At 50.2% G+C, this 12,808-nt stretch overlaps 1 protein-coding gene across 5 annotated transcripts in view; it reads right to left on the bottom strand.

The window, feature by feature from the left end:
• Window positions 1–12,808, bottom strand: part of lrch4 (leucine-rich repeats and calponin homology (CH) domain containing 4) — a 35,896-nt gene that overhangs the window by 6,171 nt on the left and 16,917 nt on the right. For 3 of the 5 annotated variants that reach the window (XM_015340553.2, XM_015340552.2, XM_069186683.1), the window contains exons 2-18: window positions 10,508–10,652; window positions 10,155–10,281; window positions 9,505–9,610; window positions 9,058–9,194; window positions 8,387–8,499; window positions 7,413–7,512; window positions 7,058–7,160; window positions 6,067–6,173; window positions 5,726–5,787; window positions 4,625–4,768; window positions 3,630–3,698; window positions 3,066–3,120; window positions 2,332–2,395; window positions 1,859–1,960; window positions 1,643–1,743; window positions 722–859; window positions 507–584 (exon numbers count right to left, since the gene is read on the bottom strand). In XM_015340553.2, coding sequence (XP_015196039.2) covers window positions 507–584; window positions 722–859; window positions 1,643–1,743; window positions 1,859–1,960; window positions 2,332–2,395; window positions 3,066–3,120; window positions 3,630–3,698; window positions 4,625–4,768; window positions 5,726–5,787; window positions 6,067–6,173; window positions 7,058–7,160; window positions 7,413–7,512; window positions 8,387–8,499; window positions 9,058–9,194; window positions 9,505–9,610; window positions 10,155–10,281; window positions 10,508–10,652 — 1,751 coding nt within the window. The remainder of the gene's footprint in view (window positions 1–506; window positions 585–721; window positions 860–1,642; window positions 1,744–1,858; window positions 1,961–2,331; window positions 2,396–3,065; window positions 3,121–3,629; window positions 3,699–4,624; window positions 4,769–5,725; window positions 5,788–6,066; window positions 6,174–7,057; window positions 7,161–7,412; window positions 7,513–8,386; window positions 8,500–9,057; window positions 9,195–9,504; window positions 9,611–10,154; window positions 10,282–10,507; window positions 10,653–12,808) is intronic. The other 2 variants (XM_015340555.2, XM_015340556.2) reach the window with 2 other exon arrangements.

Genomic DNA, 12,808 nt, shown 5'->3' with positions numbered 1-12,808 from the left:
CCCAGACATCTCCGGCCACCCCCCAGCCCGGGATTCCCTGTGCGGCAGGGTGGGACTGGGATTAGTCAGGTGGGGTCTCAGGGCAAAAACGTATCCTGCGAAGTTGCCAGGGAGCTTGCAGGTTGATGTCACCAAGACCAGCCACGGCTCCAGGGGGCGCTGTGGAGCTCACAGCAGAGCCCATGGTGCTGGTGCTCACCTAAGTCTTCAAGCGAGTGGCCGTTCTGACTTGGGTGAGTAGATAGCAGTAACTGGCGATTACCATTGCTTTAAAAACAATTCCAGACAGGCAGTGAAATACGAAGAGTGGAGGTGGTGCCCTAAAAGTGACATAAGAGAAGCGACAAAATCTTGCTCCAAATTAAGGATCTAATTGAATCCCGTTCCAATTAAGGTCCTAATCAGACAACTGTAACCAGGACGTGAGCTCGGGCTCCCGTGCTCCGAAGGACCGTGATCCCGGCTGGAAACGAGCCGGAGTTAAGGAGAGGAGCCCAGGTGCTTACCTCAGGAATGCCCAGCTTCCGACAGGCGGTGATGAAGTTCTCGACGTTCCGACGGCACTTGGGAGCACTGAGCTTTGGCTGTGAATGACACACGAAGGACACCATTTTACCAACTCAACACAACTAAATGAATTCCTCTAACAGAGAGGGCACCTGAAGCGTTATCTCATTCAGACAAGTGCACGGCAGGGTGAGAGCAGAGTCCCGGCGCTCACCACGGCAGGGGAGGGAATGTGGATGATGGACACGGACCGCGGCCGCACGTGATTGGCCAGCTGGCACAGGATGGCGCCGTCGGACAGGGCTTCGCCCAGGTCTTCGGGCAGAGTGATCTTCAGTCTGGACTCCAGCGTCTGGGAGAGGGAGACAGCTCATCAAGACACCTCAAGACAGTCACCGGCCAAAATATTAAGCACCCCCCCACAAATAATTCAATTCAATTTAATTTATTTGTATATAGCGCCTTTCATAACAAGGTTGCCCCAAGGCGCTAAACAATGCAACAATACAAATAACCTGACGGGTGTCTGCGAGCTGCACGAGCAGCACGAGCAGGATGTGGATGTGAGAAAGTCTTATCCCTATCCTCTGGCAGGAATAGTTTCAGATTTCCGCCTGTTATCCCAGTATTCAGTATTTGTCCAAGAGTCTAGTCAAGTGTCTAGTCAATATTTTGACCAGCAGGCTTAGTTCTGACTCAGTCGTGAGGTCTACAGTTTAACAGCGGGACAGTCGGAGAGGGGATAAACACCAGAGAGACGAGAATTGTGTCAATTAGAGAAGTCTACGAGGAGACCTGTACCCCGCATCCTAAATCCGAGTATGGAAAATAAAATCCGCAAGGGAACGGAAAACGTCAACCCAGCGGACCTCTTCAGTTTCAAAGGTGAAATACAAACCAGGGGGCACAAGTGGAAACGAGGTGGAAGTGCATCTGAAACCGAGAACAGGAGGCACTTCTTTACACCAAAGCGTGTAGGTGTTCTGGATCAAGTTACCCAGCCGACACCCTGGTTTCTTTTAAGAAATAGCTGGATGAGAGCCTTGGGGCGATTAGCTGCTTGCGACCGAACAGACCAGATGGGGTGAAGGGCCTCCTCTAGCTCGAAACCCGGAGAGTGCTCGGCGGAACCTACCTTCCGCAGCTGTGCGATGCCCTCTCTCTCCTCTCTTGGGGAGCGCAGCAGCGAGGCCTTGGATTCGGAGCGGCCCGTCTCCACCAGACACTGGACCGATCCTGGAGAAACCAGAGGAGTCAGACACGCAGCCCTTAAAAGCACCACAGGGGACAGAGCGACTGGGGACAGGGCCCAGACGGAGCCGACGTCACACACGGCCAGCCAGACTCAGACCTGTGGGCTTGACGTTGGTCCGGGACTGAGCCCGGAACAGGAAGCTGTTTGGTTTTTGGACTGCTCCTGGCGAGCCCGCGGGATTCGGCATAGGGGGCGTGTCTGTGACGAGACGGGAGAGGGTTAGGACTCCGAAGAAGAAATCCTATTGGAATTCACTTGTTGTCTTTCTTAGGAAAGACAAACAAGAACAAAAACACTTTTCATAATCACTGTATCTGCGTGCATTTTTACGCACTTTCTTGTTTCACTTTCATCAGTTTAATTGCAGGATCGACAAAAAGCTCTGCACAGAACGGTTAGGTTTGGCTAAGAAGGCGCTACACAAAGAGCACAACTGATGAGTTTCCGCCAATACCTAGCCTTGAAGTCTGTAAAAAACACTGAAAAACAGGCAGTGAAAAAAAGCTGCTGATTATAGTCTTTTTTCTAAATGATTAAAAGCGCTGTACAGATGCAGTACTGATAAACACCTGTTCTGCTGGTGGACCGGACTGGAGCTGAGATGGCAGAAGAGCTGGAGGGCTGGTCTGTACTCTGTAGAGAAGAGAGAGAGAGGAAGAGGTGGGGAGTCATCCACTGTCTTGTTGGGCACACCAGACACTGCGGTGGACTGGCAGAGAGCAGAGGGAGAGTGGAGAGTAAGCAGATACACAAGAACACAAAAACAGTTACAAACGAGAGGTCATTTGGCCCAACTAGCCAGGTGAGAAGTTGAGTAGTTAATTGAACCCAGGAACTCATCCAACCGTTTCTTGAAACAAACCAGGGGATCGGCTTCAGCAACCAGGCTGGTAACTTGTTCCAGACTCCCACCACCCTTAGTGTAAAGGAGTGAATCCTGTTCTCGGATTTAAAAGCTCTTCCTTGCAGTTTCCTCTTGTGCCCTCTTGCTCGTGTTTCACCGTACTTTCTGAAGAAGCCCGCTGGGTTGACATTATAAGTGCCTTTGAGGATTTTGAATCTGACTACATGTGTCAGGTCTCTCTTCAAGACTAAAGTTCCTTCAACCCGTCAGCACAAGACACTCCCCTTAACTCCTGGAATGTATCTGGATGCTCTTCTGAGGACTATTGGAAACACTGTTCAGCACAAAACAGCAGAGCAGACAAGAGGTAGGGAGATGCAGAGAGAAGAGAAGAGAAGGAGGAGGGAGTTAGGGGGACAGAGAGGGGCTAGTGGGTCACACGAAAGGAGAGAGACTGACCTGACACCTTTGTCTAAGACAGATGATCGAGGAGCCACTGTCGAAGCTGCTGCCACTAGGGGGAGACAAACACTGCACTGTCAATGAGCACCACCCAGCATGCTCTGCAGGATTCTCTGTAGTGCACCTGCATACTGGTAAACCTCAACCCCTCCCTTACTTTTAAGGTTATTATTAAACTTTAACGAAAAAACAATATGCCAGAACTCAATATGTCAGTACAGAGATACAGATTTTGCATATTAACACACAGCAATCTGGTAAAGGAACACAAGAATATAACCACAAACACATGATTATAAAGCCCATGCACAAAACATTCTGATTTCAGGGCAGAGCTCTTCAGAGAACCTGACAATAGAGAGTCAATACAGAACTCAAAAACCGGATATGACTCCACCTTTTGAAGAGAAAGCTCTTCATCTGAGCTTGTCTGCAAAATAATTCAAATTAAAATAACTTGTGGACTTGATCAAGCTCCGAGTAACTGTCTCGGGGAGACCCGATCACAGCTGCATCACACACACACAGCCTCACGTGGCTTCACACTCAGCAGGCTGTTACCTAGGGCCGCTTCCTGTCTGGGCTGCAGACGTGGAGCCACTTCCTGTTTTCGCTGTCGATTTCAGCAGGCTACAACACAGAACAGAGTGAGCAACGTTACAAGTGAAATAACGAGGCGCGGGATATGGGGGGGGGGGAAGGGGACTGGTCAGGTCTCGTGTGAAGGTGAGGTTGGGGATAAGAGGTGGGGTATGGATTAGAGTTCTGGTTGGTTTTTCTCCACCCTATTTGCTTGGAAAGTTCTTACCAACTCTGACATCCGACCCAGGTTCAGGCCAGAGTGCGGGCCGGGGACAAGCTTTGGCACGGACTAGTTTTAAAAACCGGGACCGGGTCGATCCTCTAAGCCATTCATTTAATCAGCTTATTTTAACATGAGCTGTCACAGCAGGAACACCTGTTTATTCCTTGGCCAGTTTCTCCGAGATGGAACTTGTGAGAACATGGCCGACTACTGGAGAGGATGAGGGCAAAGCACGGGAACAGACATATCGAAGCTCTCCATCCCACACACAGCTTCTCTTCTTTTCCCTCCCATCTAGCCAATCTTGGCTCTTCCATCCCTCCATTTTCTAACCACTTCTTCCAATAACGGGCACAAGTCAGGGTACACCCTGATGGACAGAACTGCAGTCCATCACAGGGCAGACAGACAAAAACACACTCACACCAGGGCCAGTCTTCCCAGAAGCCAATTAAGCTACCAGTACTTGTACTATGTACTACTACAGCTGTCCTTGTACTACAAGAGGAAACCCATGCGAACATGGGGACGACATACAAACTCCACACACACAGCACCCCAGATCCAGAACTGAACCCAGGGCCCCAGCGCTGCAAGGCAGAAATGATCCCCACTGCACCACCGTGCTGCCCTCCTGGCGACAGATAACGCGCGGCTGAAGTAATGATCATCCCCTTAGTACATTCGAGACTAATCATGTCATTAACGCGGTGGAAGGACCTAAGGACCACTCTTTTCCTCCCAGGCCCACCTGATCTCTCTCCTCTCCCTCTGCTGATGCGCCCTCTCTCTCTCCTGCCAGATCTGCAGGGTCTCGGGGCGCCGGCGCTCCTCCGCAGAGGGGCTCGACGGGGTTGCGCCCAGGGGCTCTGCCGAGTCCCCCCCCGGAGACGACCTGAGAAAGACGGGGAGGGGAGAGAGAGGAGTGTTGGACACCGTGAACACAATGGAACACTACTGCTGAAGTGAGCCTTGTGGTGTCAAAGGCTTTAAATAGTTCAAGCATCATAACGAGATCTGAGGAGGCCTAAGCCAGGATACACTACACTGAACCTTTAAGGACTCGGCAAGAAGCATTTTTGACAAAGCACAATTCAGCACACCACGAGGGGAGGAAGATAAAGGGTTAAAAAAAGATGGAAGTGAAACTGCGAAAATCCCTGTCTGTTGACTTTTCCCAAAGCACAGAGCTCCTCAACGTGTACACACACACACAGTCATTACACAAGCGCTCTGACTGAGGGAGGCCTCACAAAACGTGTTTGTCCTGCTCTGACACAGTGATTCCTCTGTGCACACACAGAGCCTCACGGGTCACGCACCCCAGCTTCTCTGACACAAGCGCTGGCGCGGCTGCTCCCTTTCAAGAGAGGCTGCGCCACACCGCCCCGCCCTGGAACAGCATCACCGGCCAAGTGAACAGGGCAACATAAAGATTACTCCCTTACTGCACTGCTCTGCAGATGAGCGGGAGAGTCCAGAAATGAGTGCTGCCTGTCTCTTAGGCTCTATTACTCATGAGACAGTTCTCCAGGGCCACTGTCCAAAACCAGGTGTCAGAACATAAGAACGGTTCCAGGTGGGAGGGGCTCATTAGGTAGATAGTAGTTAATTGATCCCAGGATCTTGTCAGATAGGAGCTAATTGATCCCAGGATCTTGTCCAGCTGTTTATTGCAAGAAACTTGGGTATCGGCTTCAACAACATGGCTGGGTAGCTTGTATCAGACTCCCACTGCCCTTTGTGTAAAAGAGTGTCTCCCGTTCTTGGTTTTAAATGCACTTCCGGAAAGTTTCCTGGTTTGCTTGACCGTCAGTAACGGTTCACACCACTGTGTGGCGCTGTCGCTCACCTCACACTGAGACCTCTGTCTGGGCTCTCCGACTGCGCCAAACCAGTCTTCCCACTCTTCTCCTAGGACACAATGGAAAATAAGGCATGAATCATCCCGACACCCATTTGCCCACCCATCTATAGTATATTAGTCTATCATTTATCTAGTGATCCATTTATCTGCACATCAATAGAATAATTCAAGCATCTATGCCTATGGGTCAATCTCTCTTTGTACAGATCTATCCTGTTCTGACACCTACATAATGTAACTTTCTTATGATTGTCCATAGAGACTGAGTACAGGCCAGACAGTAGTAACAGGACTGGACCCAGGGAGACGCAGTGAGTCCTCCTCACCTGTGGGGGTGCTGTCCGATGGGGGCTGGGCAATGACCTGTGCTCCTCCTCGTCCTCTTCAGTTACGCTGCTGTCAATAAAATCCTCCTGCTCTGCCTCTCCATTCACTACGGAGAGACAGGGGGTGGAGGGACACGAAGAGGCGGGAGGTGCAGGAAGGAAAGAGGTAGAGAGAGGAACAGAAAAGGCCCATGAAACAGTCACCCACAATGCAAATAACGATGCTGTTGGAAGTCTATGTGCTGTATGATTTTTTTAAGTTAGGGCTCACTTCTGGGGATTATTAGGAGACCATGTCTGGTAAAGGCCAGGGGGAAATTTGGCCAGGACACCGGGGTAACACCCCTACTGCTTTCGAGAAAACACCCTGGGATTTTTAATGACCACAGAGAATCAGGATGTCAGTTTTACATCTCATCCGGAGGGTTGGCGCCTTTTTACAATATAGTGTCCCTATGACACTGGGGACCCATTAGGACCCACATAGACCGCAGGGAGAGCGCCCCCAGCTGGTCTCACTAACACCACTTCCAGCTGCAACCTTCGCTTTCCCTGGAGGTCTCTTATCCAGGTACTGACCAGGCTCACACTTGCTGAGCTTCAGTTGGCTGCCAGTTGTGAGCTGCAGGGTGATACGACTGCTGGCATCAGGACGTTCACTAGCCTCTCTCCAGGACCAGGAGTGAGAATCACAGAGTGTTTATCTGAAATGTTCAAATGTTCTGTTGCCATAGTGTGAGAGTCTATATTTCTATCTCTGCACATTCACCCCTGCCTCATAGAGAATGTGTGAGCATGTGTATATAACACTACATAAGTGTGTGAGAGCATGTTTATACATCGTCAGTGTGAGCATGTGTACATAGGCTATGTGAGTGTGCGTGTTCACTATATATGAGCATGTGTACATATACTGCTTCTGTGTATACAGTACGTGTGTAAGCATTTGTAAGCATGTGTAAGCAAGTGACAAGTGTTGTCTGCTGCTCACCTCTGTCCCCAAGGGAGTGCACTGGTCGCTCCTCTCTCAGGTTCCTCTGTTCCCTGGAGATCTCTGCCATCCGCAGGGACAGGTCTGAGAAATCGTCTGCAGACTGGAGGACAGAGGGGGAGAGAGGCAGACAGATGCATTACTCTAGGCTCATCAGTGCCAGTACTGTCTCTGTCCGTGTGTCTCTGTCTGCTGGCGAGTAACACAGCCTTGCAGTGTATCACCATGACTATTAACGTTTCTTTGATGAGCAACTTCTTGTCTGTTAAGAGTCGCCATGCAACTGTCCCATGTGACGCCATTTCTGCGGATGTGTCCCACATATGTCAGTCAGTCAGTTCTCTCTCTCTCTCACCTCGTTTCCAGACCACCTCTTGCTTCCACTGTCCACACTGTTGAAGCCGGAGTCCAGACCTCCATACTGCCGCGCCGGAAACAGCTCTTGATCTGAGAGACTGGCCACGCAGACAAAGGGGGGGGGGGAAAGAGAGAGAAAGAGTCAGAAACTCACAGGGAAACGGGGGTTTAGAGGGATGCAATAAGAGACAAACACAGAGAGCCAGGAATACAAAACATTTTCACCGCTGCAACTGCCTCTGTAGAGAGAGTCACATGCCCAAAACTTTGGGAACAAAATTATTTTTTACGCAATTTAATAAGAAGCATTCAATCGATCCATTTTTCCTGTATCCTCATCATTTCAGAATTTGTTGCATTTTACATAGAAGTTCTTCATCTGAAAGGATCAAAGCACTCTGGCTGCACAGCTCCCCTGTGGGGAAGAGTGAGGAACCGGGAGGTCAGACAAAGCTTGTCCAGAGTGGACTTCAGCCAGGATACTAAAGTTAACATCCCTACTCTTGTGAACAACCGAGAGACCCTTAAAGACCTATTAGTCAATACAGTGGCTTAATACTGTAGCTCATCTTAAGGACAGCACCTCCTTCAGCGCAGCGTGCCTTGTCAACATATAGGAGTGTTGGTCAGAAAATGTCGGTCCAATAAGAGGTAAGAGTGCCACCTACTGGTCCACCAGCACCCCTCACAGCAGCCACCTGGTTTTCCCGGGTGATCTCCCATCCCAGTACTGACCGGACCAGCTTTGCCGGTCTGCTGAGATCTGACCAGCTCAGGCTAGGAAAGCGAGTGATTTATCCTCGTCACACAGCCTGCCCCCTCCCCTGTCGTTCGCCTCCAGCTGCTGAGACCTTTTCTTTCAGCACCATGGAGTCTCCCCCCTCTCCCTCCCCGCCCCTCTATCTAGCGCCAGCTGCGGCAGCCCGTTTCAAGACTGCGGACGTCTCCTCCTTTGGTCTCTCTCCGTCTCACCAGCTGTTGATGCCTGCTGGTCTCAGAGCTCTGTCGAACTCCTCTGGCGTCGTCTTGCTACACGCCTCGATATTCAGGTACTTGAAGATGTGGATCTTACCCTTCGTACAGATCTGGAAGAGATACAGAGCGTGAATCACACACTCAAAGCACAAAGTGGCTAAGCAGTACTATAAACAGGCATCTCTGGATGAGAGCAGGTGTTTCCCCCTTTACCAGTCCTGCCTTCCTAATAAGCCCCATCTCTAACTGACTTCACCACTCTGTTCTCCTCCCCACTGAATGCTGAAGTGTGGGGAGCATACTGGTGCACAGTGGCTGCCATTGCATCATTTAGGTGGTGCTACATATTGGTGGTGGTGTAGGGGAGTCCCCATTACCTGTAAAGCATTTTGAGTGGAGAGTCCAGAAAAGCACTATGTAACTGAATTATTATTATATCCTATTGTTCACTGTGAGTGTGTGTATACAGAAGGAGAGAGAGGAGGACAGATACACTGGACAGCACGACATTCACATCGTAGCCCTGAAGAGAGACCTTCACGCAGACACTGTAGTACACCTGCAGTACGCTGCAGTAAGGCACGAGCTGAACAGAGCACAGCAGACACAGAGAGGCTAACGCCGACGCACTGACTGGACGAAGGGAGAGCGCGGCCGCAGGGCCTGACCTGCGCGGGCGGGGACTGCAGGGGGTTGTTGTCGAGGGTGATGGTCTGCAGGTGCCGCAGGTGGCGGTAACACACGGGAACCCGCGTCACGCGGTTACACGAGACATCCAGCCGGACCAGTGGCAGCTCCGACAGTTCTGGCCGAGAGAGGACGGGGCAGAAGTTGAGGTGAATACACAGGTGTGCTCTAACTGCTCAGCTGGGAACTGCAAAACTCCTTCGTCCCTCTTCTCTTTCCCTCATATGGCTCCTTATTCTCTTGCTCAGCCCCACACCCTCTCATCACCCTTATCCTCCTCCCCCATTTCTTCGTTCAGCCTCTCTTCTCTTTCTGTCCCACCCCCCCTAATCGAACTCGCCCCTATCCCACCCTCTCCCCTCCTCTTTCCCCTCTCCAGTCCTCCCCTGCTTCTCCGCATCCCTTCCTGTCTCGCCCTCTTCCCTCACCTTCGGGCAGCGTGGTCAGATGGTTTCTCCGTAGGTTGAGGTCTCTCAAGGACTCCAGGAGCCCAATCTCGGGGGGCAGAGACTGCAGTTCATTACAGCTCACATCCTGAGAGAAAAACACGGAAGGAGATTCGAGGAGTGAGAGACAGAAAGAGAAACCTGGAGAAAGAAAGAGAGAGAGAGCGTGCGCGCGAGAGACTTCTCTATACAAAAAGTGGGAGTCTGGAACAAGAGTTTCCTACAACGTAATAAGAACATAAGAAAGACTCCAAAGGAGTGGAGGTCATTCAGCAAATCTAGCTCATAGAAAGTCAGAGTATCAGATGCAATAGCAATAGTAACTTGTTCCATACCCCTACAACCCTTTGTGTAAAATATTGTCCCCTGTTCTCAGTTTTAAATGCACTCCAGTATCGGTTCCCCTTGTGTCCTCTAGTTCATGTTTCACTGTAGGCCTTGACCACTGGGTTGACTTTGTCGATACCTTTGAGGAGGTTATTATCAAGAAATGGCTGGATGAGATCCTTCAAGCAATTAGCGACAACAAAACAAAGATGACGGGCTGAAAGGCCTCCTCTGGTTTGCATGATTTATGTTCTTCAAGCACGGAAGAGAGTGGCATGGCGACAGTGATGCCGAGGGAGACTGACCAGCTGGCGGAGGTTGCCCAGAGCCTGGATGGTGGACGGCAGACAGGGCAGCTTGTTGTTGCTGGCGATGAGGACTCGCAGGGGGAGTTCGCACACCGCAGTGGGAAGAGAGGACAGCTGGTTCCGACTGTACAGGAGAGAGAGAAAACAACAGGGAGAGTAAGCGCGAGGACAGACAGAGAGAGAGGGGGTGCAAGAGACACAGAGGAAGGAGGAAATAAGACCACTGTGAGTTTGTTGTACCTGATGTCGAGGGGAGACAGTGTGTAGCACAGCTGTACCTGATGTCAAGGGGAGAGAGTGTGTCAAACACAGCTGTATCTTTAAAAGTACTGTATGTTGTACAGCTGTACCTGATGTTGAGGTAAGTGAGGGCCTGCAGGTTGCCGATGGAGGGTGGGATGCTGCGAATACAGTTATGATACAGGCTCAGTGTCTCCAGGGAGATGAATTGGCACAACTCCTCTGGCACCTCTGACAGACGATTCTTTGACAGGTCTGGGAAAGAGGAAGATATAACATACACATTAACAGTCAGAAATTTAAGCAACAGCTGTATTTTCTGTAATTCTGATCTTGGCAAAATCCCCCATAACGTTACACTTTCCTAGGATTAAATACACACACTGACACACAAATCTGACAAGCTGATAGTAGCGTAATAACTAAATGAGGTCTTGTGAGTAATAATCCTTGCTCTTCCCCACATTGTTTCCAAGTCACGTTTGAACTGGCCCATCAGAGAGGTCTTAAAGACTTCGCGGATTACAGAAACCGTAAACAGTTTCTCAAGTTTGGAGATAACAGCACTACACTTCAAAGTCTTTCAGATTTCAGTCCAGCCCATCTTTCAATTTTTTAATTGAACCAATGTTCCCGTCTTAATCAGCCTGGATTAACATGAAGTTAAGGCCTGAGACCTAGAGAACAGTGGGCTAGGCCACAGTTCGAGTTCATTGGCATAGTGAGAGTCTTATGTAAGAACTACCCAACCCCGCAGGTATGACATCTGGCCACCTGGGGACTCCACTGGCTCCAGTCAACAGCAGAACCAAAGACACAGTTCATCTCCCAAGTGAAAGAGTGTAAAAAGAAATCAATCTGATGCTCTGGTTGTCTAATTTAATACTAGGCCTGTTCGCAAACAATACATTATAAACCGTAGCACATACATTTAACCCATTCATGTAGCTCAATGATACAGTTAAATCCTCAAAGGCATAGACTAAGCTAAGCAGAAGTGCAATTGGTGAGTATGGAACAAGCTACCTAGCCATGCTGTTGAAGCTGATAACCCATCTTCTTTAAAGAAATGGCTGGATGAGACTTGTTTGCAGGTTTATGTTCTTAAAGTACTCGAACATTGCATTTCAGGAATAATACATGTTTAAGACAACAACGCTCCAAGGTGACAGAGTCGGAAAGTCTGACCATTGGTACGACAAAAGCTGTTCTTAAATATTTTTTTGTTTCAAAAGATATGCAGCCGTTGACGAAAGTGGCTGAAAGAAATGGGGGACTGGGAGACACTGACCAGCTGCTGCAGGCTCAGTCTCTCTGGAGGTCGGCTCATTACAAAAAATAAAAACCGCAAGGCCTTCAACTACAATCCTCCTTAGGGAGGTAAACAATGAGCAGTGAACCTTAAACCTTAAACAATCTTAGATAACAACAGGAAAACTCAGACTGGATGCTGCTCAGATTATCGTAAATCTAGAGACTGCAGGTCTCCTGTCCAGCTCTAAGCTAGCCTCAGCGTGTGTTGGTGTATAACCAAGCTGTAACTCGAACTGGCAACCTGGCTGTGAACTCTAGGCTGTACAGTTTCATCCTTGGCTGGAACCCTGGCTGTGACATCTAAACTGTTGGGGCTCATCCAGGACTTGGACCCTGGCTGTGATTTCCTGGCTTTAAAGACTAATGCTGGTCTGGGACTCTAGCTGTGATCTCCAAGCTGTTGGGGCTCATCCAGGGCTTTGACTCTGGCTGTGATCTCCAGAGAGCAGGGACTCATTCTGGACTGGGACCCTGGCTGTGATCTCTAGGCTGTACAGTTTCATCCTTGGCTGGAACCCTGGCTGTGACATCTAAACTGTTGGGGCTCATCCAGGACTTGGACCCTGGCTGTGATCTCTAGGCTGTAGGGACCCATCCTGGACTGGGACCCTGGCTGTGATCTCTAGGCTGTAGGGACTCATCCTGGACTGGGACCTTGGCTGTGATATCTAGGCTGTAGGGACTCATCCTGGACTGGGACGCTGGCTGTGATCTACAGAGAGCAGGGACTCATTCTGGACTGGGACCCTGGCTGTGATTTCCAGAGAGCAGGGACTCATTCTGGACTGGGACCCTGGCTGTGATCTCTAGGCTGTACAGTTTCATCCTTGGCTGGAACCCTGGCTGTGACATCTAAACTGTTGGGGCTCATCCAGGACTTGGACCCTGGCTGTGATCTCTAGGCTGTAGGGACCCATCCTGGACTGGGACCCTGGCTGTGATCTCTAGGCTGTAGGGACTCATCCTGGACTGGGACCTTGGCTGTGATCTCTAGGCTGTAGGGACTCATCCTGGACTGGGACGCTGGCTGTGATCTCCAGAGAGCAGGGGCTCATCCTGGACTGGGACCCTGGCTGTGATCTCCAGAGAGCAGGGGC

This window comes from Lepisosteus oculatus, chromosome 3 (genome assembly GCF_040954835.1).
Source record: "Lepisosteus oculatus isolate fLepOcu1 chromosome 3, fLepOcu1.hap2, whole genome shotgun sequence".
NCBI lineage: Eukaryota > Metazoa > Chordata > Actinopteri > Semionotiformes > Lepisosteidae > Lepisosteus > Lepisosteus oculatus.
This window is presented reverse-complemented; position numbering and strand designations above follow the sequence as displayed.